The 26,432-nt window shown below is 34.5% G+C and overlaps 2 protein-coding genes across 8 annotated transcripts in view; one reads left to right on the top strand and one right to left on the bottom strand.

The window, feature by feature from the left end:
* LOC134245641 (tensin-1-like) overlaps positions 1–20,073 on the top strand; it is a 37,330-nt gene extending 17,257 nt beyond the window's left edge. For 5 of the 7 annotated variants that reach the window (XM_062727916.1, XM_062727917.1, XM_062727919.1 and 2 more), the window contains exons 10-22: positions 179–280; positions 7,356–8,801; positions 11,357–11,598; positions 12,928–13,129; positions 13,508–13,814; positions 14,175–14,335; positions 14,507–14,593; positions 14,784–15,005; positions 15,490–15,567; positions 15,699–15,779; positions 15,974–16,142; positions 16,408–16,476; positions 17,471–20,073. In XM_062727916.1, the coding sequence (XP_062583900.1) occupies positions 179–280; positions 7,356–8,801; positions 11,357–11,598; positions 12,928–13,129; positions 13,508–13,814; positions 14,175–14,335; positions 14,507–14,593; positions 14,784–15,005; positions 15,490–15,567; positions 15,699–15,779; positions 15,974–16,142; positions 16,408–16,476; positions 17,471–17,615 (3,311 nt within the window). In that variant the 3' untranslated portion in view covers positions 17,616–20,073. The remainder of the gene's footprint in view (positions 1–178; positions 281–7,355; positions 8,802–11,356; positions 11,599–12,927; positions 13,130–13,507; positions 13,815–14,174; positions 14,336–14,506; positions 14,594–14,783; positions 15,006–15,489; positions 15,568–15,698; positions 15,780–15,973; positions 16,143–16,407; positions 16,477–17,470) is intronic. The other 2 variants (XM_062727920.1, XM_062727921.1) reach the window with 2 other exon arrangements.
* Positions 20,074–20,819: 746 nt separating this feature from the next.
* Positions 20,820–26,432, bottom strand: part of LOC134245645 (vacuolar protein sorting-associated protein 8 homolog) — a 33,021-nt gene continuing 27,408 nt past the window's right edge. The window contains 8 exon segments of the mRNA XM_062727927.1: positions 20,820–21,162; positions 22,493–22,564; positions 22,836–23,007; positions 23,924–24,090; positions 24,525–24,605; positions 25,497–25,579; positions 25,808–25,889; positions 26,064–26,161. Coding sequence (XP_062583911.1) covers positions 21,034–21,162; positions 22,493–22,564; positions 22,836–23,007; positions 23,924–24,090; positions 24,525–24,605; positions 25,497–25,579; positions 25,808–25,889; positions 26,064–26,161 — 884 coding nt within the window. The 3' untranslated portion in view covers positions 20,820–21,033.

The raw sequence follows: 26,432 nt of genomic DNA, 5'->3' as shown, positions 1-26,432 counted from the left end.
TTGCACTACACAAATCTTAAAATAGAAAGCTTAAAATAGCAACATAATGCATGTAGCAATGCAAGAGAATTTTTAATTTTAAAAATGACATTTTTAGTCTCCACGACAACCAATGAAAACAGATAAAAATTGAATACATTCTGTATCATTAAACAGATATTTTTAAAAATAATTTCAGTGAGTGACTTTAAGTCTGATGTGACAGTGCCCGTTGAGGACAGTACAGAAGAACTTGCAGGGCAGGATCCAAGATATATTGATGGATATACGAAAGTAGAAAGTAAGATTTTTTTTGTATTTTTCCTAGTCATGCAACATTAGTGATTTTGGAACCCTCAGTTATGAGTCTGTCGGCCGAGTTCTGGATTTGTCGATGATTCCTCAGTCATTACACTCCCCCTGCTCATTCTTGTCCGATGAGATTGTGAGCCCATTAGATCGTTGCTAAAAATAGGGAAATGTCTATTACACCTAGGCAAGGAGGCAGTGTTTACAGAAAACATATTGCTTGGATGGATGTAATTTACATATTTAGATGAGTAGTTGGAAGCAGTGTGAATGTCTTTAGTTCATAAAAACGTAAAACATTTACATGTACTAATATTTCAGAAGAAAGTTCTTGTTATCTCAAAATTTTGTTCTTTTTGATTGAAATTTTGAATCCTTAACTTTCATCAGTTTTATCATTCAGACATTAAATTAATGTTGCTGTATGTTGAAATAAAATTTCTAAACCAAGGAAATTTATGTTGAATCAAGAAATGAAATGGTTTGAATTTAGTGTAAAAATCATACACTAGCTGAGTAAGCATTTTTTAGGGCCCGCTATTGTAATGTTCTTGCCTGAAGATATCTATGTCATTTTGGCAAAAAACTCATTCTTCTTCACGGCTTTGTTTCATTGGATCAATTAAGGAAGCACTATCTTTTTATCATCAAAGCTTATACAACTTATCAAAGTGAGCACCATGCCTAGGGTGGCTAAAAATAGAAACTCTGTTATATTGTTAGTCAGTTTATCAATGGCAGAGATTCTGTGGGGTCAGGTTACATACTTTAGGGTGCGACACCATACATACTGTACGACTTCCTGTATGCTTTCAGGATGTGGTCATACTAATTCTACTTAACACCCTTAAAAAAATAGAAGAGAACGCATGCAGTTTAGCATACTTAAGATTCATTGAAAGTTTAAGAATATTCCGCATGTTCTTATACAGATTTATTTGAGAATTCTTTTTTAGTAAAATCAAAATTGACTTTTTTTATTGTGGTGGGGAGTTACCTGTGACACCTTCAGAAGTGAATCCAGGATTCTTAAAGGGGGAGGGGGTTAAAGCCAGGGATAGGGGCCTAGGGACAAAACCCCCATAAGCTGTTAGGTTTTAGTTTTTATATACAATTTTTGACTTTATTTAACATTAATTTAGGTATAATTAATGTTATTTACCACACCAAAAATTGATTTATGAATCTTTTTAATCACTTAAAAAGGAAGGGGGCAAGCCCCTGGGCCCCTTCTCAAAATCTGCTAGTAACCCTTATGGGTATTTTCTCACCTGTCAGAGTCCTTCTCCATTAAAAGAGTCTCTGTTATCTGTGATTGACGAAATATAAGAGAAATCTAAGCAAATTCTAACATTTATATGACAATTAATGCCAAGATTTTTCCTCATGAAACAGCTGAATGTTTTTGTTTTGTCTTAGAATTTCACTCATCTCCAGAAATATGTGGCATTTTAATTGAAGTTTCACATTTTTTAGGCTGAGTAACAATTTTTTGCTTGCACCATTAATACAGTCTTCTGTTTTTATATTTTGAGCTTCCGTTTTAGAATTTTAATTAAGGCATTTCTCATGGCACATTAGTGATTCATTCAGTTTAGTTCAATGGTACATGGTTTTTCGTGTTGTACTTAGTGACTTAGTACTTTTATAATGCAGAAAAAATGTCAGTGTGCACCAAGTGTTCATTTTGTTTTTAGCCTTTGATGATAATTAGGATGATTTTTATAGAATTAACATCCGAGATTGCACTTGGTAATCAATTATGTATAAAAATTTATTCTATGAAGTTTTTTTTATTCTAATTATAAGCATTCTTCTTTATAGTAGGTGGTTTCTAAGTTGATACAGTGCTACATAGTAAAATTATAATGTATATATGAAAATTGCTGCTTCTTCCATTGAGGCATCTTTTTGGTTTAAACCAATTACAGGAGATAATTTAAAATTTACACCCAATTACACCAGAAATGTTCCGTACCTCAAACTCATTATACAATATTAATACTGTCTCCATTTTGTAATTGAGGAAAATTATCAATGATAAAAAATGAACAATTTGGAATGGGTTTTTAAATTCTCAGGGTTTCTTGAGATTGATACTAGAATACATTTATTACAATTTCATTCAATGATAGAAAGCATTGACATGTCTCACCAAATTGTCAATAGACTAAAAAAAATGTGGCAGTTAGACAGATTTGATTGCTGGTGGCCAGATAGCTCAGTTGGTAGAGCACCCAACAGGAATTTCAGTGGCCCTAGGTTCATGTCTTGATCTTCTCCATTGCATTTTTCTCGTCTCCTATTACATCTGGTGCTGTACCATGCACAGGACGTGACAGGTGAAAGTCCTGCTGGGGTTGAGCCTGGGTTGGTGTCTTTGGGGGCAAAGACCTTTAAGGAGGGAGGAATGTCACAGTCAGAGGGGTTTGATGGTTGGTGGTCAGATAGCTCTGTAGAGCAACTAACTTGAGATTCAGGGGTCTGGGTCCGATTCCAGCGAGGTCTTGTCCTTAACATTTTGCTCCTCTCTGGTTACATTATGCTATCAAACATGCTTATGTGTTGGGTAAAATTGGTAATACTGTATACATACTTATTTTAGTGGTAAATCATATTTAAGCATTTTCCATGCTGCAATCTTCTTGTATGCTAGCTAGTTCAAGTACACATTAAATCATGATTATTATTAAAAAAATGTTCATATAGAAACTTTGCTTCAAAAGCACATTACCACAAAAAATGAGACAAACTTCATATAGTGCAAATAACTCACTTGACTAATGACTATTGTTGAATTCACAGAAGATTTACCACAACAATATCTTGTACTGAATGGAATTTATGCAGTGTAAGTACCTCTAGCTCTGGTGGTTCCTAGTTCTTATGAATATATATATATATTTACAAGGGATTATTGGTTCAACTAATGACCAGATGGTGCTGCCAAGTTATAATTAAGTGACCATTTGATATTGACCATAACACTTTTACAATAAAAATTCCAACTCAGTTAATGTAATGAAAATTTTAGAGGTAAAGGTTTTGTAGTGTTGAATATTCAACTTTTTCAGGGAATCTGCATTTCTAGAATTTAGGAATTTTTGGGGGAATTGATGTATATAAAAAGGTATTCATGATAAAGAGTCATAACCAGTATAGTACATAGTTTAGTAGGCTTTTCTTAGCTTTTTATGTCATTATTATTTAATACAATTAGTTGACTATTTAGAGGGTCAGGCCACATTGTTTTTTACTTCAATGGAAGCAGTGTGAATTTTGATCTTTATCTTCCAGTATTTTTTTATTCCTGGCTTCCATGAAGATAAGACAATTTCCGCTCTTGAGCGTGAACTACTACTGGGGCATTTACGGTAGATGAGATAAGATCATCAAATATACATGTGTCTGTTCCATCTTCCTTGCTTCTCTGCCTTCAGATGTTTCCCCCCACTGGGGAGTAATCGCTTCAAGATGCCAAAGGTAAACTAAGCAAACCCACTTTGCCTCGGAATCTTACACTATAGGGTAGTTGTTTTTTTTTTTCTTTCATGAACAGCTAGGAAATGTTAAATCTTTTGTGTCAGGGAGGGAGAAAAAGTATGTGGTCATAGTGAACCTGTGGAATATACTTTTTTTTTTTTTCTTTTGAAGTATATTATTTTTGTGCCTAGCTGGTGGAGAGAGATTTCTTTGTTTTTTGGCCTGGAGTTGTGAACTTAATTATGATATGTTGAGTGATTTATGAAAGATTTTTTGGCTAAAGGGAGAGAGGACAATTAATTTTTTGAGAAAATGCCTGAGAGGAATTTGAATTTTTCATCTGGTAAGACATACTTTTTTTTCAATCATTTTCTAATAAAATATTTGGTATGCATGTTTTAATATTTTATTTTCTAGACATTTTAGCAAATGTATATATTTTAAATTTCAATCTTATGTCTAGCAAATTTATTTATTATACATATATATACATATAAAGCAGATTTACTAGAATACAAAGTAACTGTAGATTGCTTATCTTATTATTGTATTCTTGAAAAATAATTTTAACTATACTTGTTTAAGTTGGTAATGAGAAAAAAAAACTTTTTAGGACATTATTAATTTCCTTTTTAATTTTTTTTTTTCAATATTCTTTTTCAAATAATGCTTACCATAAAATATAAAAGGTGTCTTATTACTGGTAATTAAAAATGCAAGTATTAAGATAAATCAATTTAAATAACTGAAACAAATAACAAACCATGATTAAAAAAAAACCAGATATTGATATTTTTTACAGTGTTCATTAAAGTCACATTTCCTGAGTTACAGATACATCCATACTTAATCAAAGATATGTAACATAACAATTCTTGGAAATTGCATTCATGGAAAAATATTGACATTATTTATCTATCATATATGGCATAACAAGTGGATTGGATTATCTTATTTGGGGGGGGGGGGGTAATTTTTCACTGTTGAATGATTTTTTTTAAAAATTTAATCCTCAATTAACAAGAACAATTCAAATTATTCATAGAAAAGTTCAGTGATTAATCTTATTTCAAAAAGTGAAGGGGCCCGGGGCATAAAAGGAAGTTGCCCCATATATCTGAGCCTACCAGTAGCTATTTCATTAACAGACTCATTATCCAAATTATATGTTCCAAATTTTCTGCTGAAGAGATATCTTTAATCTGGATCAGAATTTTTTTTAAACTGGATACTCTTTTCTGTTGAATCATCATTTTATTTTTATCTTAATACCCATTTTAATCAATTGAGTCATCTAATTTGCACACATTGAATTTTTCTCTAAAGGATATTGTGTAGATCTGAGGAAGAAATAAAGTCAGTGGTATATGTATAAAACAAATCCTTAAAAAAAAAAAATCCCATAACGCTGATTAAACACAGCTGATCAAAAAGATGAGCTCGGAAGATCCTGTTGCTGTCAATCTGGCAGGTTGCCATGGAGCCAAGGCAAAAAATATACTGTATATCAATCCCATCTAATGACAATCTCCCAACTGCCATTGCTTGTTATCTTCGAAATGTAAACACTTTTTTTGGTTGCTTTCACTTCTGTTTACAAAAAACATGAAGGAACTTCATGACACTTGCATCAACCCCTCCCTTTTCAAACTTGCAGAGAAGTTGCAGGTTGGGGATTTGATTTTCAATCTGAAGGCAGTTAAAGGAAATGTAATGAAGTATCATTACATGTAATAATGTAAGACTAAATATTGCAAGGTTGCAATGTAATGTAATGTAAGGAAATAATTCAAGGACTGAAGGAGTTTCTAGAGCCACTGGTTTGTTGATAACTACAAGATCCAGTGTTTGCATAAATGTTACCCTAGCCTGTAAAGAATTGATTTGACTGTCTGATATTCAAAGAATCCCTGCAAAATCTGATTCTGACAGAATCAGAGAATCCCTGCAAAATCTCAGCAACCTGTTTCCTCTATCCAGTGTGTATATGCCTATCTGAGAACAGAATCATTCATCATAAATCTGTCATGTTCAATCCCCCTCAGTACTTGTGGGGGATATGCAGTTCCTCTGTGTGTGTGCATCTATAGAACATGTTATTGTTTTTTTCCTATAGCCAAAGAAACAATGAACTGGTCAATTACAAGTATAACCTTGACTGCTATGCAGGCACCAGGCTGGTTAAAAGTGGGTTTGGGTTATGTGAAGTGTAATGCTGAAAGACGGAAATAGTTGGCTATACATGATTATGACTATTTTATGACTGGGGTAATCATTAAGATGTGTTTCTTTTAGCAGAAGTTTATACTCCCAAACCTTGATAAGAAGCAGTAAGGGTGATTTCTTCTTTCATCATATTTTTTGATAGATTTGCTGTATTTGCCGCCTACACAAAATTCAAGTAGACATTTAATCATCCTTGAGTAGTCGCAGTGGATTATTTTTTCCTGTGTAATAAAGATATTAAGTTTCTTGAGAGCCAGATATTTTTTTTTTATTTAACCACATAATAAAATATTTTATTTAATTTTCCTTTATTAAAGGTTTTTACAATAAAACAATAATGATTAAACATGCATTAGAACTCTACTGTGAAATTTTGCTGTGTTTTGCAATATGTTGTAAAGAATGTTCTTTTGTGCTGTACTTTTGACCAAAGATTCTACTAGCCAGTGGTACATGTATTTTATTATTTTTAATTTTTTTTGGGGGGGGGGAGTATAACATTATTTTGAAATGTTGTTAAGCTTGTTTTTTTTTGTCCATTTTTTTAATCCAAATTTCTTAGAGACACACATAATGTCATGAGACTAAACATTGATGAAAATTACAATGCAGGATAGTACCACCCCGAATATTGGGAGTCAACTCTAATTGAGTTGATATTTTTCCATGAAGGAGGTGGGTTTCTATTTACGAACTTCCACCACAAACTATGGCTGCATGGTGAAGAACACACTAGAAAAAATATATACATCATAGAGTTGTGATCAAGTTATGATTTGCTTTCGACAAAAAGTGAGGGAAAACAAAATGCTTCTTGTTTTCTTTGAAGAGAATAAATGTAGCATTTTATCAGGAACCAGGCGCTCTCTTTTGATGGGTTTACTGTGAATTCTTTATATGGCACAATAAACAAGCGATAAGTTTTCTGTGCAAAATGTCAAGGTCCTATTGATGTTTGATATTCACTCTAATCAAATGACATAGAAGAGCAATTGATGTAATATAAATGGAGAAAAAATCTGATTGTTTGCAGTTTTCAGATACCGTTACACTGGTACATGTATTTCTATTACTTTGTTTAGAAATTGTGCATAGAACAAAGGGTTGGTCAAATAATTGTAGAAAGTTTAAATGTTCAAAGAACAACCAAGTCCAGCTGCCTATGTGTTTGTCATCATATTTTAATATTAAATCCAATTCTGTCCTCTCCCCCCCCCTCCCAAAAAAAGAAGCTATGTTATCATGTGAATCTATGAGCTTAATTTTCAGCTCATTGACTGAAAGAAATGTAAAAAAGAGTCTTTTTCTTATATTATTGAAGTATGTTATTATTAATTTTCCTTTTTTTCATTGAGCAGGTGTTTTAAGGAGAGATGAGCAGTCCTCATCATATTCCACAGACACTAAAAGAATGCAGAACACCAACAACAACACGAAGTCCTACGGAACCCAGAGTTACAACACGCCGTACTCCACAAATGCCAAGCAGTCCGTCACGCCACTGGACGAACAAACTCAACTGGACGATATTCTGAGTAACTTACTTAATGACCAAGTGATCAGTCCAAAGTCCGGCTCCAGCACAATGTCCAAGGAAAGCAGGACTTTTAGGACCTACGAGACACATACCGGACCGGACGGAAAACCCGCACATCAGTCGGCGGAGGTCACATATAAACTGCCTGGAGAAGTGAGAGAGGAGAGGCATTACACAGTGAAGACGGAGAAATCATCCTCTCCATACATGCCGACTAAGGCTTTCAGTTATACCACCTCACCCGAGATGGCTCGTAAATTCGATAGTCCTAAATCAAACACTCTCCCTTATAAAACGGATTATGACAATCGGTATCAATCCGAGATGTCCTCCTCTTCTTACAGCACCATGCAGAACGGGAAGACATTTTCGGATACGGATTCTTGGCTGCAACAGCAGCAGAAAAAACTTAGGGATAAAAAGGACTTTAAGGACGATGTTCGTGTTCAACAGGAAAAGAAACTGGTGGAAGAGCTTCGCTCGGCCCAAAATCGTTACATGACAAAACGCGCTCAGAGTGAGGAGGAAGCGTCCAGTGTGAAAAATTCCAGTCTGTCAAACGGTCCAGCCTCTGCCCCTCCCCAGGGATACAGCTACTCCATGTCCAGAACTCACACATACTCAACAGAGAAATCTCCAGGCCCTTTCTCCTCAGGTGATTCAACTTTCGTTTCTAGAGTAACAAAACCCACAAGTCCAACCAGGGGGCTGCAAACAAAGGTTATTTTACAGCCAGCTTCTGCCCCCATTTCCCCTCCTATGCGATCCAGTAGTAAGAACTTTATGCAGCGATCTCGTACTCTTAGCAATAGTGCAGTGGACGGAAAAGGCCCTCAGAAGCTTGTAAGGCAAACCTCTGATGTAACCTTTGACCGTAAGGATGATATCCAGCCCCCTGTTATTCGTCAAATTACCATAACGACCCCACCCCGTAGCCCCCGACCTTTCTCCCCCACTTATCAGACCAGTACTTATAGGTATTCTAATCGATCTGCTGCTAGTTTGTCTCCTCCAGTTGAACGAAAGACATTTCAGAGGGACTTCAGTGCTCCTCCAGTTCATGAGCCCACTGTGGTGAGGCACACCAGTCAAAGAGCATTCTCGACCTCTGAGTCTGACAATTACAAAACCAAGAGCCTACCTCGCCATGCAGCAACTAAGTCAAAAGTCACCGAAATTCATGAGTCGGCTATACCAGAAGGCAAGAAAAAATCTCACTATATTACTGAGGTCTATGTACACCGCAGTCCAGGAGCAGTGCCCACAGGTATGACCCTTGACCTGGGACCCTTAACCCTTGATTTGATTGGCTGTTTGAAAATGAGGCTTATCAATAATTTATTTTCTATCTTTTTTTCTTTTATTCTTGTGACAACATATATATCTGGTGTTCTATCATTTCTTCTTCATGTTAGTCACAATATTTTGTTAGTTTGGAAATATCAACCAGGCTCAAATTATTTTTGTAATCATAAGGTATAAATTTTGTTTGCTCTTACGAGCTTTTGGAATAGGGGGTTGGAAGTTTCAAAGCATGTCCAATAAGCATGAATGACAGAATTGCACCTTAGAAATAATGGAATCCAAATTGTTTATTCTTTAGTTAATTATTTCATAGATGGCAGATTGCTTTTGTCCAAAGTTTGGGTTTTTTAGCCTAGAAAAACCACTGCACAGTACATTTTTTGTTCATTTTATTTTAAGTTCTGAGTACCATTAAACATATGTCTCTTAAACAGTTGGGATGTTATAGTGTAGTATTTTCATTTGACACATACCACCTATGTTTGCGTTTGTTCATCTCAAAGAATTTTTTTTTTGTCTTTCCTTGTTCATCATTTGGAAAATGAATCTGAGAAAATCCTTTTGCAATTCTTTTAATGGTATTTCTTTAATGGCTCTAAATTAGAGTAAATTTTATTTTATAGAGTTAATAATTTTTAACTAATTAAACAAAAAAAGAATAAGGAGACATCCAAATAACAAAATTATTGCGTAAATTAATATTTGCAGACTGTATTTTTCTAATGTTTCATATTCTACAAGTATGATTGGCATAAGAGTGAAAAAAATTAAGACGTGTACTTTTTGGCATACCATGGTTGGGTGGTTGGCTATAATCAATGGGAAACATTTTTTTTTAGATACATATTTTATCCTGGTGATAGCTTCAGTCTTCAAAATTCCAAAATCCTCAAATATTTTGTGACAACAACTCTGTTCTCTCTTTCAAAATGTCAAAATTTCCATCTTGCCTCGAGTCATTCAGACCTTTTCTTTACCTCTGTTCCACGTACCCCACTGCATGCCCTCTTTGTGCGTGTACATAGACTTCATTGCATGTCCTCGGAATGTATAGCCATATCTTCTTGTCCTTCCTTTGATTTTGTATACCCTCCCTCCTCTTACAACTTTGTTATATTAATCAGGAGTTATTATAATGTGTATCCTAGCTAGTATTGTTCAATGTAGTTCATGTATTTGTGTTTTAATAGTGTATGTATATTAACTTGTAACTACATACATCCATATTTAGGTCAAGGTCAAAAAGGCACACTTTACACATGTATATTGATTTAATCAAGTAGTAATTCTACACACCCAGATATAGTAGAATATTAGGCACATGTAAATCTTAGAATACATTTTAGAATTGTATAATCTATATATAGCAAAATGAAGGGAGAAATGTACAAACTTCATGGATAACATATCAGAAATATTAGCGTAAATCAAATATGTCTACTTGGTATATTTTTACCCTTCATATATCTTTCCTGAAATTTCTCTATAATCCAGGGTGAAAGGGCTTTGCCCTGGACCTGTGAGGTTGCCTAATTTTGGCGCCCCCCTAACTCCAAATCCTGGATCCGCGCCTGCATATGAAATATTGGATACATATATCTTTCTGAAATTTGGGTGAAAGCATCACTTGTGAGGTTTCACAATCCAGTTATTTATTTGTCAACTGTATTATACAGTGGTATACAGGTGAATCTCGGTTTTATCCTGGTTGGCCCACTAAGTGAAGTTATGATAATGAACACCCATTATATAGAGTCTATCAAACAACTTGATAAGAGTTATGCCCCTTGGGACTCTCTGCAGCCTGCCCCCCTGTAAACTTGAGAATTACTGATCATCACCTCTCTGCCTTTAATTACTTATTCAGTGAGGCAATCAGTTGGCTGTAGTTCTTATAGGCAGACCCATCTGTGCCTCCCCTTCTACAGACTTACAGCAACTAAACAGACAGAGGTTCAAAATTAAAAGAATGTGTTATTTATTGCATGATGTCTAAACCTTTGGATGATGCATCCAGCTGGAATGCCTTAATGAAAGAAGTGTTGCATGCTTAATGTCAGCCCATGCCAAAAACTCCATACTTCTGCTACCGCTCTTGTTTTAAGAGAAGCTGGTAATGTGAAGATTTTCTAGTGCAGCCCACTTTGAGGGTTGATGAGTTTTCCATGATCTTTTGTGTAAATTTTGTTGATAACGAATAATTAAATGAATATTTATCTGAGAAGTTTCTAAGTATATGTAGAATTTATATATATGTAATCCAGATTTGTGCTTTTGTAAAACCAGTGTAACTGGCACTAATTAATTGTATGACACTAATTGTTAAAGTTCACTAATTAATTGCAGAAAAAGTTGTCTTTGTTTTTTTTAAGACTAATATTTTTATACAATTAACTCGAAAGGCTGCATTCAAAAATAAAAACAGAAATGAGTTACGTCAAAAATTATGTATATTATTACATTTATGGGCTGGAAATGTAAATTACTTCCATTTACATAATCTGCATGCTTTTGTAGGAACTGTCGAAAAATCATACAAAACAACAGAACGAGATGACAAATTTGATGATCTGAAACAGTCATTGAGTGCTGTCAACAACACAGTGCTCAATCAACAACAGAATCTGAATCAACAACAGACAACGGGTGGTTATACCCAGGAACATGTTGTCACACGGCGTGTGGAGACTCGGAAGTATGAAACCAACTACCAGCAACAGCAGCAGCAACAGGAGCAACAGATGTCCAGCACACTCGCTGTAAGTCTACAATAGGGATGAATACTAGATTTATGAGAGAAAAATTTACTTTATACTGTGAAATCACTTTAATTTTTTGGGGGGGGGGGGGGCAGAGGGGGTAATTTTTGACGTTTTGGGGTAAGAAGGGGTTCATAATTTTGAATGTACAAACAGCTCAACACATCTTCAGCCTAGAAATCAGTTCCCTTTTTTTGAAGAAAAATATATTTTCCTCAAAGCCTGAAAATTTAACCCCATCAAAATTTGAGATTTTACAGTAGACAGCCATTTTATGAATAAAATCATTTGAATTAATTACATGTTGCAATAAAAGAAAATATTTTTTTCTTGCTCAAAAATTGTTTTTTTTTCCCTTCCTGTAAGTGAAATCAGTAAAAAATCTGTACTAAAACTCATGAGACAATCTGACCCCCAAAAAATGAGTTGACTGACTTTCTTCTTATTAGCAGGAAGGTTTGTCATGTTCAAAAAAGATTTTAAAACTGTTTTAGTCTGAGGTGTCCTGTGAAGAGATAAAGCATGCACTAAGTACAAGGGTGTCAGACTGCACTCTATATGTGATGGAACTCATTATCTGGGAATTGATATGGGGAATGCTCAGGGGGGAACATTTTGTTGATAGCATCTTCTGCAGTTATATGCATCATCTCGCTGATTATGTTCAATCCATCCATAATCACCACTTAGTTAGGATACGTACCATCCCCCTACATTATTTAAAGGTTTAAATTGAATAAATTTATTCAAGCATGGTATTTTTAAAGGAAATAAGAAAAGTATTTATTTTCCCACACCCAAAGGCATGTTTAGCTTATAAATATCCTGAGAAAATGGAAAGGTCAAGGTACTTGTTTTAATCTCAGATCAATATTTTTTTTATTCCCATATTTTTCCTATAATGTGTTGTAGTGCATTGTAACGATATCACTAAATTAGTATAAAATCATGCATCATTATGTCAAAGGTTGGGCACCTTATTCTCATAATTAATGGAACGTGATTTAATCTACAAAACCCTGTGGGCCTTGGACTTAAAACTTGTATTATCAAAGTGTTTCACCAATGTGCATGTATAAAATATTTTCACCTGGGATCTTGTGTGGGAACAGGAGAATTTCTCTTCAAAGGTAAAAAAAGGGAAGTGTTCCATGAAATACTGTTAAGACACATTGAATATTAAGAGACTTTGCATGAATGATTTCATTAAGAGAATGTATGTATAGAAAAGATAAATGTATGTTAATACAGAAAAAAATTGGTAGACAAAATGTAGAATGTGAAGTAGAGATTTGCTTGGGTTAAAAATGTAGTGTTTTGGCCTTTCAGGGACAGAGCTATGCTACCACCCCCAAGACTTCACGGACGGTAGAGGAGGACCGCTTCAGCCTGAGGCCCATTGGACCAGGCATGCAGCCCCTGGAGCCTGAAGGCTCACCAACCAGTGTGGGGACACTCAACAGATCTACCACCCCAAGCTTCCCCACAGCCACTACCCCCAGCTTCCCAGTGAGTCCCGGAATGTACACAGGTTAGTGTAGACATAATAACTGATGAAAAATTTATAGATTATAGATGAAACATTTTGTTGTTTTCAATTTGTAAGATGATGATATTTAGGTACAAGTAAATAAAAAATATGCTTTCAGTGCTGCATATACAGTAATGCACAATGTTATTTGGTGATATCTGCCATTCTTAGAAAACTGTAATTGGCAATACAAGCTGCTGTTATAATTTGAATATCTTTGCTCTTCTTTATTACAAGTTTGAAAACAATTATATTGATTTAAAAATGCTTCAACATATTTATTTACTAAGTAACAAATATAAATGAATTAAAATTGCTTTTATAAAAGCAGAGCAGCATGTGTTCAACATATGGAATAAAAAAATTTTTACATGACAGATAACAGTCACCAGATGATGCAGCAGCGAGAAGTACAATCACAGAGTCAACCAATACCTATAGAAAGACAACATCAACAACAGCAACAACAACAACAACACTTCCAGTATCAACAGAGTTACCAAACCAGTCACCAACAGCACAGCTACCAGACAAACCAGCAGCAACATCAGCAACATGTGCAACATCCACAGCAGCATTACCTGACTGAGGAGCAGCAACACATGGGCACCAGGAGCCCCCTACACATAGACACCTCCAGTCCCCCGATGATGTCAGCTGGTATCGGGTCAAGGAGTCCAGCAAGGTAAGGTGCTAGGAAAGGCTCTTGAATGAAGTCAGAGTTGTATTTAATTGGGTACCATTTGGATTTAGCAAATAACAAGTAAAAGGAGTGGGGCTCAAGGATCTTTTTACTCATTTATTATCTTTTATTGTTTGTAAGATAGGTATGTTAGTAAGACACCCAAGAAGATATGTTTAAGGAAAAGTTTGATGAACATTCATATTGTGCTAAAACATAAGGATGAATCATTTTGTGAAAGAATAAGCAAATCTTCAATTTTACTTTGTCCAAACTTGAAATTTTAAACTTTGTTTTAATTAATGAATACATTGCTACCCTCATTGACCAGTGTTTGCTGATGATTCCTGTCTTTACTTCCAGCGCCCACTCCCCTGAGACACTGAACACTCTCAGACAGCAGCTTCACGTGGCCAACAATGTGTCACAGTCAGCTGCCCTCAGTCCTAACACCGTCACAGGTCAAAGTTCACCCAGTGTGTACTTTGGACTCTCTAGGAGAGGGAGCTTATCCTCTGTTACTGGTATGTAGGGGGGCTAGTCACTACTCTCAAAGGATTATGTGTATCTTGACATTTTATTCATTTAAAAATTATTTTATGCTGTATAATCTATTCACTCTGTGAATGTTTTAAGTCCTGTGAAATGTCTTTCACTTGTACATAATTATAATGATTTGATCTTTTTGTCATCAGATTCTGTTGATGCTCTCCATGCCACACCAAAGTTTGTTAAAGACACATCGAAATACTGGTATAAACCCAACATTTCTAGAGAAGAGGGTAAGTATCAAATAAATATGTTGGAAACACAATTTTTATATCTCAAAAAGGACATGCATTTCTGCTTAGGCTAAAGATTGAACATACTTATGGGAAAAATCCACTTTTTACAGAATTCTCAAAAGCTTTTGACTTGTTTACAACTCTTTAGATTTTGAAGATTTCTCAAATGTTATTTTGTTTTCTATAGCTATTCAGCTGCTGAAAGACAAGGCTCCAGGTACCTTTGTCGTGAGAGACAGTAACTCTTTCCCAGGGGCCTTTGGTTTGGCTCTGAAGGTGGCCACCGTCCCAGCTAACGTCCAGACTAAGTCCACCGGGGACCCCTCAGTAGACCTGGTCAGGCACTTCCTCATAGAACCCACCCCTAAAGGAGTTAGATTGAGAGGCTGTAATAATGAACCTGTTTTCGGTCAGTACATGTGTACTCACTTTTTAAAAAAATCTTGAGAAAATATTGAACTTTTCTTGATACAGTTAAATGTGTCTATAATCCAATATCCATTGAGAGACAAAATTTTATGTTAAAATAGACAGGGTGTCAGATTGTGCAGTGTAAAGTACATGGAAATTGGTAAAATTGAAATGAAAATAAAGGTTGGGATTCACTGTGATATGGATTAAATAGTGTTGGATTAGACACTTTTCACTGTATTAAATGGAGCTTTGTGTATCTGTAGGGGATGCCTAGTCCGATTGTTGATTTACCGATTATTGGCTTAAAATGTAAATATTTTGATAAGGGAGACTACTTCACTCATTTGTCAGATGAACAAAAAAATTCTTAAGTCTGGAAAGCATAATTCATACTATTTAAGATACACTCACTTCTTTATTTGATTTAAAGATAATTATCAGAACTGTTAATGTAATATGTAAATATTTTATTTTTACAGGAAGCTTAGCTTCATTAGTTTATCAACATTCACTGACACCACTGGCCTTGCCATGTAAACTAGTTTTACCAGAACCAGGTATGTGATGCTTAACCTACATTGTGTATTTATTAATGAAAGCTGGTCACAGTCATTTCTTTTAGAAGTATTTTGTTCCTGATGCGGTATTCTATCTCTTTTGTCCTAAGTTGTTATTTCTAACCTTACAGACACCATTCATGATCACGTAGATGGTCCTACTTCACCGGACTTCCCCAGTTCTGCTGCTGCTCTTCTTGCTCAAGGGGCAGGTAAGAGTTCTCGTTCTGATTTTTTATGTAAATTTGTCTCACTAATTTGCATAATTACAAAAGAGCAAACAAATAGGTATGACAATATTGGTCACAGGAAAGTAATATCACTCACCTCACCTGTCTTCTTCATGCCTGCTAGCACATAAGGCCCCCTTGAGAATTTCTAACGTAATATGGACTTTTGTTTCCAGCCTGCAATGTTCTCTACCTGAACTCAGTGGACACGGAGTCCCTTACTGGGCCCCAGGCTGTTGCCAAGGCAATCAAGCAGACGTTCGATGGAAATCACAAACCAAAGCAGACGGTTGTTCATTTCAAAGTCTCTAACCAGGGTATCACACTCACAGATAACCAGAGGAAGTAAGTCTTTGCTGTAAATTGGGATGATTTTTCCTTCATTTCTTCTCTTGCTAAAAATTTGTTCTGCGAAAAACATGAATATATGATATATATTTTGTAAGTCCACATTTTCTTAATTAGACTTTGACAAGTTTTGAAAACTTTTGACAGAAACATCTTATTTTATCTTTTGAAAATAGATGAAGTGTGTTTGTTTCTCCTATCTGCCTATTTAAATGAACTTTGCCTGATTTTCTTTTACATATTTGAATGTCCTTTTTTTTAGGCTTTTCTTTAGAAGACATTACCCTGTATCATCTGTCACATACTGTGGGATGGACCCAGAAGGAAAACAGTAAGTTTTATGGATGTGGTGAAATAACATATTTTAAAAATTTTAGAATTACTGATATCCTTTTCAACCAACTTTTATTATTGCTTTGCTGCTGCGAGACTTAATTTTCTTCGCAATCGTTGCACATACTGAAATTAAATTTGGTATACTGATATATCACATGAATATCTAGGTCAAGTTTTGTATCGGGTACGATCGAGCCATTTTTGATAGAGTTATGCTCCTTGGACTTAGAAAAATTCAAATTATTTGCAGTTTTCGTTCATTTTCTTTACAACCGTTGCACATACTGAGATGAAATTTAGTATACAGATATATCACAAATGTATTTTTGTTATGCCCCTATAAAAATTCCAATTATTTGCAGAACCGTTGCACAACAGGAAATTTAGTATACAGATTTATCAGATGAATATCTAGGACAAGTTCTGTTTTGGGTACGATCGCACCATTTTTCACAGAGTTATGCCCCTTGGACTTAGAAAAATTACAATTATTTGCAGTTTCCGTTCATTTTCTTTGCAACCGTTGCACATTCTTAGATGAAATTTAGTATACAGATATGTCACATTAATATCTAGGTCAAGTTCTGTTTTAGGTATAAAAGTTTTGTTTTATGCCCCGTACTGAAAAATTCCAATTATTTGCAGTTTCTTTTTTCTTCACAACCGTTGCACATGCTGAGATGAAATTTAGTATACAGATTTATCAGATGAATATCTAGGTCAAATTCTGTTTTGGTTATAATCGGCCATTTTTGACAGAATTTTGCCCCTTGGACTTGGAAAAATTCCAATTTGGGAGGAGGGGGGCATAAGTGTTTTACAAACATCTCTTGTTTTAATCAGGATATTTGATTTGTTGGAAAATAACAAAGATTATTTAAGATTTTCCTCATAAATTACCAGAATACAAATATCCCCCCCCCCAAAAAAAAATCTTGAACAGATGTCATCTGAACACAGTGAAACTAAAGAATTTGTTTCTTTTTCAGAATATTTGGATTTGTTGCCAAGAAACAAAGTGGTGGAACTGACAACACCTGTCATCTGTTTGCAGAACTAGACCCTGGTCAGCCAGCATCAGCCATTGTCAATTTTGTAACAAAGGTTATGATTGGTCAAGGGAAGAAAGATTGAAATTTCATTGGTCTTTGATTTTCTTACCATTTTATAACATTGATCATGATGATGTTTACGAATATGGTCAGTGCTTAGATAGCTTTATTTGTATATTGTGTTGTGCTGCAAGATATTATTTATTCAAAGTCAAGGATCTGTTCTGCACATGCAAGTGAAATTTAAAAAAAAACTTCACAACAAAATGTGACGTCCATTGGGATTTTTACAAACAGAAAAGAAAAGGTTGTTTCTATACAAAGATATTGAGTGTCTTGATATTGTGTTTGTGTTACCATGGTTACATATGTATATTTTTATATGCATTAGAAAGTATATTCGAATGGTGAATGATTTTTTTTTTTAGAATTTTACCCCAATGCAAACCTACTTTATTTTTAAGTTAGTAAATATATAAATATGTATACTGCTGAAATAGACAAGCAGTACGAACATGTGTTTGTAATCGTATTATTATCAAACCAAGTACTTACAGTGTATAAAAAAATTACTGTTGACTTAATTTGCATGTCAATGTGATCATATCATGAATCATTATGCAACTACATTATAGAATGTTTGCTGTTTGTTAAACCTATATGACAGGTTGGTAGTTTTTTGTACAGAATGTTGAAACGAACTGTTAAACTGGTATAGACCACTGAGTCTTCCACAACAAGTGCTGATGTTGGCATACAGACTTTGTTGTTTTTGATCGGGTAATTGTTTTTCTGTAGAGTTTTTCGTTTTTTATGGAGCGAGCTATTTTGTAGAATAAACCTTTTTACATACTATTTAAAAATGTAATCCTCATACAACTGTGCTGAAAATTTTAAATTGTTATATTTGTTGATTGTTTCTTGTTGTGGTTGTTCTCTCTGTAGGTTGTATTCAACTCTTTTTTTTTTTCTTTTAAAGATTTTATTTAAAAATTGAAAAATTTGATCTGCGTTATTCCCCCCCCCCCTACATCTCCCTGCTTAACTTATTTTTCAATACCGGTATTTATAAATGAAATCGTTAATATGTATCATAGCATTTCACTGCTGAACCTATTTTGTAAATAGTATATACATGTTGTTCAATAGATTTCTGCATTGTACAGTGTATTTTATTATATATTACGTCATTAGTTGTTGTGTACATATATCAGCTGTATACACTGGGTGTGAAATAATTAAGTTGTGCTAAGGTTGTCCTGAATATTTATTGCCGTTTTTTCTCCTCCTCCCTTTTCTAATCTTCACAATATATTAAACCACACCGGCATTGCATGTTAAAAGCATTTTATTACTTTGGTCATTGTGGCAAAGATATGTTGACTCTGGGCATTTGAACATTTAAAAACACGTCTTGATTTACTGCAGGTTTAAGACAGACATTGGCTGATTCAAAATTACATATTTTACCTTCATTTAAAGTGTTCAAAGATGTGGGAAGTAAACTTTCTGTTTCCTCTACCAGACCTTAATATTTTATGTTTCCTATGGTAGCTATAATTTATGATTCAACTGAAACTTTTTTTTTTATCAAAAATTCATTTATCATGTATTATATTATAGATTATTCCTTTGAACAAAAATCTGTTGAAATATTTGAACTGTGATTATCTTTTTTGATTGGATTTCATCGTGCTTTTTGAGCTCTCTCCATTAATAAATTTGTACTTGGGTCTTCTTGCCGAATAACTGCTGTATTTGAAATATATATATTACGTCGGAAAGTTTAGCTATTTTTACCGTTTTTATGAAATCATAGAACTCGGATGGGCTGGTTTCGAACCCAGCGAAAGGAGTTCTACAACTGGGTGCTATTATCTCATATGCATGAGTATACATGTAACGTGTGTGTGAGATGTGTGTGCTTTTATATACATATAAATCTGTACCTGATGTTCTAAGCTTTACAATGGATAAGGTTTACATGTATATGTTTTTTTTTTTGTACAATGGTATCTTAGTTTTTACATAGTGCTCTTCAAATCTGAGCATGTCCATAGCTAATAACAAAAAATTGTATATTCATTTCAGTGTACATGTCAAAATATTATGATCTTTTTTAGATTAGATAGACCTTATGATATTTTTACTGTAATCATTTTTTGAAAACAGCTGATCCAAATCACTTCCAGCCAGGAAAAATGATATATCCACATTAGTTAAGACAAAATTTAGTTCCTGCATGCCTGTTCAATCCTTTGACATTTCATTCTGTAAACAGTTTATGTTCTAGACTTTTCTGGAGAAGCCCTTGCTCAGTGAAGGATCTCAACAGTAGAGCTGTATCATTTTAGAATAGCAATACGACAAGTAATAATGTTTATCCACTCCCTTTTGATCCACCAGTTAGAAAGTTGCTTCATGTTTACGGGTGTTGCAAAGTTGGCAAGGATTGGACAGGGTGTGCTAGTAGAAAAATATGATTTTGTTGTACCAGTTTCAATATGTATGCAATAAATTTCGTTTTTAGTGTGCAGAAATATTTTCTTATTTTATGAAGAATTGATTAATCAATTGTACGTTGTTAAACGTCCCTCTCAAAAAAATTTTCACTCATATGGAGACGCCACCACTTGCTGGTGGAAACTTATGTTCAGCAATTGGGGTCATTGAGCACCGCAGGATCTTTTTCATGCCAACACCTACTGCTATGCGGGACCTCAATTTATACGGTCTCATGCATAGGACTGGTCTCCATGTCCCACAGTGGGATTCAAACCTGCGACGCAAGGATCAACTACTTATTATGCCACTCTGAAGCAGATGCTGAAACCATTGAGCCATGTGGGCGACTAAATTATAAAGGAAGGTACCTGTACCTTTTTATGGCAATATTGCTGATGGTCCTCATTTAACTGTGATGAAGTTCCATCGTTTTTTCAATATTAATCTCTCTAATTTCTGCACCAATATTTCTAAGTACATGTATGATCTTTCTCAATATTACTGACTAGAGATATCAAATAATGCCCACAAGGAAATTCTTGCATATGCAGACATGCAGCTTCTAGAAGTTTAAATAGTCAAATTCCTGAGGAGCCAAGGAATAAAACATTATAGCATATAAATGTATAAATGGTAAATTCATGCTAACACAATGTTGAAATAAATTCTGGAACACAAAGTAATCTAAGGAGAAGGAAAGAACCAAGGATACTTAACCAATATGAACTCACAATTAATGACTAATAACTATGTGTTGGTAAAAGAAAAAAACAAGTTCCAGTACATGTATCTACTATTTTACTTCTCGTACCTACATGTATGTATTGAGTGAATTTTTTTTAAAACAAACACAATTTTCATATACATATGTAACAAATGGACATAAATGAAATAAGTATTATTTCACAAAAATTAAAACATTATTTGTATATTGCACATAAATGCACTCATTCACTATCACACACACAAAACACACATTTATAAGCTGTCGGTGACTACGGCACAGAGTCCATTGCTGGAGGCGGTGCTAGTTTGAGCTGGAAGTTTTCCTGATTGAAGATACTAGAAGATCCTCTGTGAGACTTAGGGGAGGATCCTTTAGACAGTTCAGTAAGAAGGGCCATCTACAATACAGAAGAATTTTTACTGTTAGTGATTCTAAAATGTATACTTTGGTTAATATTTGCAAAATACTGCAAGCATAGACTTTTGGGTACTATAAAAGTACCCTTTTCTACAGGGACATAGTTTAGCAGAATCATAATTTCAGTTCCATCCAATGCAGATTTCTTGGATTGTTTAGCTTTGTCTTGAATGTACATGTATGTTATATATGCTGTGTGGCAAAGTTCCACAGAAAAAATTGACCACTTTACAAAATTTTTTAAAGTGCATATAATAACACTTAGGGGAAAATGTACACCATCAGTATTTTATTAACATGTATTACAAATGCAACATACTTTGAAAAATTTTTTCAAAGTGCGTTAAGAGTGTACATAAACATTTTTTACCATAGCAAAACGCACTTTGAAAAAAAAAGTATAAAGCAAAAAAAAATTCTAACTTATTTTTAGTAATTGAGAGAATCACCGTATGTAATAATTATAACTGTTGAACACAGAATTTTGTAATTTACATGTACTCATTGTGTGCCTTATTGAGAACAAGAGCAAAACTGTAGGAGGAGTCCCGAGCATTTTGTAAATTGAATTTCACAGCAATTTCTATTTTTAGTAACCACGGCAACAATTTTGTATGCATATATTAAAATATCTTTGCAAAACATTATGTATCTTAGTGTAATCTACTTGTTTGCCAAGTTATATTGAAATGCTACACTCATATATATATGTATTTAGGACTGTAGCATTTTAAAAAATTTCACAGAAATTTCAGTTTACATAAAATCGTTTATCAAATCAAAAACCGATACACAGAAAGAATCTTAGTGTAGTCTAAAATGTGTGTCAAATTATATTGAAATCAGACTAAAACTGTAGGAGAAGTAGCATTTTGAAAGAATTTCACAGAAATTTCTATTTTTACTTACCACGGCAAGTGCGTTAATATCGAAATCAAAAACCGATATACGGAATTATTTTTTATAATCTACTTGTGTGCCAAGTTATATTGAAATCAGAGCAAAACTGTAGGAGGAATAGCATTTTGAAAAATTGTTTACAGATAGACAAAGACAAAAAAATAGTGACCATGTACACACGGACAGACAGATGAACGGACGACGGACGCATTACTATCGCATAAGCTCTTCTGGTCTCTGACCAGTAGAGCTAAAAAGTACCAAGTAAAAAAAATTGTGCACTAACTAACATGAGAAAACTTAGTGTCTTTTCTATTTTTTTCTGCTCAGTATTTTATTTCTTACATTTAAAATTGACAATTAATGAATGAAAAACAGAAGAATGTGAAAAAACACGAAAAATAACAAACCCTTGATGGAGTCTTAAGAAAGCTCTTCATAAAGTCCAATGTCTGATAGTATTGAGGATCAGCAGCAATTTTCTAAGGAAAAAATAATATTGTGAATTTTTGCTCTATCACACAATTCTTAATGTTTCTTGACCATTTTAAATTTGTCCCGACAAAGAAGTGATAAAAGAGAGGTAGCTCTGTCTCTTGAATTCAACAAATTTCGCCCATCTACAACCAGGGCAAAACTAAAAGGGGGAGGATTTTTCATTTTCATGGACAGGTACATTTAAAATAGAAAATATAAACAAAAATAAAAATTACACATCAAGTTATTAGAAAATAAAATAAACTGTGTACTAACATCTTTGCCCATGGCTTGCCCTCTGTGACTATTACTGCGGTGGAATCTAGTACTCTGGAACTGTCCTCGTTTCCTGTGGCTACACAGATAACAGATCCAGGAATCCTCGCCCTCAATCACACTGACGGAACCTATCGACTGCAGGCAGCCCTTATGGTAACTGTGCCCACATCTGAAATGTCATCATCTTACTAAATTGACATACATGCATTCTCAACCCCTACTGAAATAATCGTTCCCTTGCAACAGAAATGGAGGGGATATAGTAATATTTACATTCACTGTGTTTTTCTACTAAGCCAACAGTAAAATTGATTTGAATACCATTTTCGTGTATACTCACGTGTAGAAATATACACGGAGAAACATGCGTTAATGTGACGTCACAATGAGACTGCAGTGACGTTAGTAAAAATGCGACGATATAGGGCAGTGAGAAATTCAAATATTGAGTACTGTAAATCAACTTCTATTCGCATGTGAGAAATTTTCAGAAGTTTGCGAAAGCTACGTCATCACCGCAAACCGGTACTTAAAGTCTCTTTGTCTATTTGAAAAAGACCCAAAAATGTCTGATCGCAAAAATAAATCGTCGCCGACTAGTTTACCTCTGGTAAATCGCGAAATAAAGTCGTCGCGCATAAAAGTTGGTGTACAGTATATTTTAGTTGTCTCCAAACATGTAAAATGTAATTACATGTATTAAGGAATGTTTTTCAGTTTAGTGTGAATCACACCGACTTGCAAGTAGGCGTATTTTTCATGAAATATGCCTACGTGACAGGTCTGAGTGATTCACACACCAATAACTAACACAAAACTTAAAAACATTCCTTACATGTACCGGTAATTGTGTCTGTTCATTGACACTGTCCTGTAGTTTGAGTTTCTTTGCTGTATTTCTAAGTAAAATGCCTGCAGCAATCATAGTAAATTCCCATACTGACATACCAGATGTAATTCCCCCCCCCCTCCTTACATGTAATAACATATGTACGATACAAATTTTAGAATGTAAATATATATACTTCATTTACATGCATAAATATCAGTAACTCATCTCTCATAAAAAATATTTTCTAGCATACCTGAATATGATGACAGTATCAGCCTCATTCTGGTTTATAAACTGCTTGCTACACAGATTACAACTGTCTCCTTTAGGAATGTAGCCTTTGGTGGCCGCTGAGGTTAAATTCTTTAGATGGACGTGGATATCATGGTTCAATAAATTCTTACAGGTCTCCATCAATGTCTGAAAAAAGGCAAAATTATTATCAGTGCTTGTTAACCAATAAAGCAGACCACTGCAGGAGAGATGAACATGGCTCCAGTTTTATAGTATTTCTCCATATTGTTTCTGATTAGAATTAGAACTCTAAACACTCTAAACATATACTATAATATACAACACCTCTGGATGCTTTCTGGATCAGAAAGGCCAAATGGACTTTTGTTTTGAAACTAATTATTTAGAAAATTTGGATTGCAAATACATGCAGCTTGTAGGATGTTCAGGAAATCATCTTGACTTTTCTGCAAAAACTTAATTAATAGCTGGTACTGAGTTGGTTTTACATGTATTTTAGCAGATGCTGGTAGCAATTCTATAAATAACATTTCAAATTCTCATATCTCTAGGGTTAACTTCTTTTGACTAAGTGATCAAACTGAATGCTGATAACACACCTGTTCATAATTATAAGTTTCCAGCATTCCTAGGATTAACTCCCTGACTTCTCCAAATTTACCAGTACTATAGGCTGGATCCTGAAAAGAAAATAGATATCAACTGATGGCTATAATATTTCAAAAATAATATCCTGTAAGTGCTGCCACTTTCTTATGAAAATCATACAAACAAGAGGCCCATGGGCCATATCACACACCTGAGTCACTTTTGCCATGCTGCTCTTCACCAGATTCTCCCCCTCATAATACCTACTGTGGCCCTGTCCCACCCCTGGAGGTCATGGTTTGAACAATTTATTAGATTCTACACTACCCCCAAATGCTTCCACATAAGTGTCATCTTTCCTGGTCCAGTTGTTCTTCAGAAGATTTTTTAAGATTTTTCCTAAATATTTCAATGTAAAAATTGGATTCCCTATTGTGGCCCCGCCCTATCCACTGGGGTCATGATTTGAACAATTTAGATGCTACACTACCCCAGGATGCTTCCACATAAATTTCAGCTTTCCTGGTCCAGTGGTTCTTGAGAAGACGATTTTTTAATGACACCACCCTATTTTCGTCTTTTCTTGATTATCTCCGCTTGGAAAGGGACTTGGCCCTTCATTTTTACAATTTTAACTCCTCTTCACCCAAGAATGCTTTCTATAAAATTTGGTCATAATTGGTCTTGTAGTTCTTAAGGAGAAGTTGAAAATGTTAAAAGTTTATAGACGGACAGGCAGACGGACGGATATTGGGTGATCAGAAAAGCTAACTTGAGCTTTCAGATCAGGTGAGCTAAAGAAAGGTAATTCATGTATATACCAGATAATAAAGAATTGAAACATCAAACATTAAAAATATGAGTACAATCATGTAGCTAAGCAGAACCAGGTCAATACTTTTCAGCATCAAATTTCTCTTGCTAATTACATCTATGAATATTTATTTATTAAAAAAATCTTGTTGCTATTCTATCACTCTAACCTGCATGATTTTGTGGAGAATTGTGGGTAATGCTATGTATCCCATCATGCTGTTGAGGACATGGTGTGTAGCTTGTTTGAAATCTGAAATGAAATGAAGTCAAATTAGATACATGTATAAACAGATAAAGACCATTTTTTTCTATATAGCAATACATGTACAAAAATTTAATGAAAACTAATCTTCTTTATGTTTTAAATTTTTCATCTTTACAGGTCAGAGACCATAAAGACTTACATACATGCACATCCCTGCTGCAGATCACTTTTACATATAAATAAATATAAATCCACCAAATAAGAGACACCTACCTTCTTGAATCTGTTTGTTGTTTATGTCTTTTAGTTTTCTTTGTGGTGACATGACGGTCTCAAGTAGTGGGAACCAAAGAGACTGAAAAAAAAATGTATATAAATTATCATATTGAATGTGTTCAGTGATCATTTTATCTGCTTCAAACTCTACTTCTAGGAAATATCAGTTTTTCTACTTTGCTACATATTTTTGGTAATTATCAAGAATTTTTTTTCATTTTTTCCGGTGGGGGTGGGGTTTAGACATGATTACCTCTCTGCCAGCCTCATCCATTTTCCCAGAATTCCTTTGACACAACTGTATGACCACTACAATGAGGGTCTCCACTTCCTGGAACTGCACTGTGACATCTGTAGTGAGTAAGTGAAAAAGGCAATAATTATGCACTGTATATGAATTCTACACTTACATGTAATATGGTACACCAAGAATGCCATGTGGGCCCATGACTTTCGATCTACTTTATAAATCAATCGTAGCAATAACAACTCTGTAAGACAGTGTAAGGGTAAGCTGCATAAAGGACTTGGGGTTCATTTTCACATCAAGATGTTACATACCTGTTACATACATTTCAAAAGCAAATGTGACACAAAATTAATGCACAAGTATGATGGGCCA

The sequence above is a fragment of the Saccostrea cucullata genome, unplaced genomic scaffold (assembly GCF_032062105.1).
Source record: "Saccostrea cucullata isolate Sc308-1 unplaced genomic scaffold, CSIRO_AGI_Scuc_v1 ctg181, whole genome shotgun sequence".
NCBI classification, from domain to species: domain Eukaryota; kingdom Metazoa; phylum Mollusca; class Bivalvia; order Ostreida; family Ostreidae; genus Saccostrea; species Saccostrea cuccullata.
Note: the sequence above shows the minus strand (reverse complement) of the source record. Positions and strands in the feature narration are given on the sequence as shown.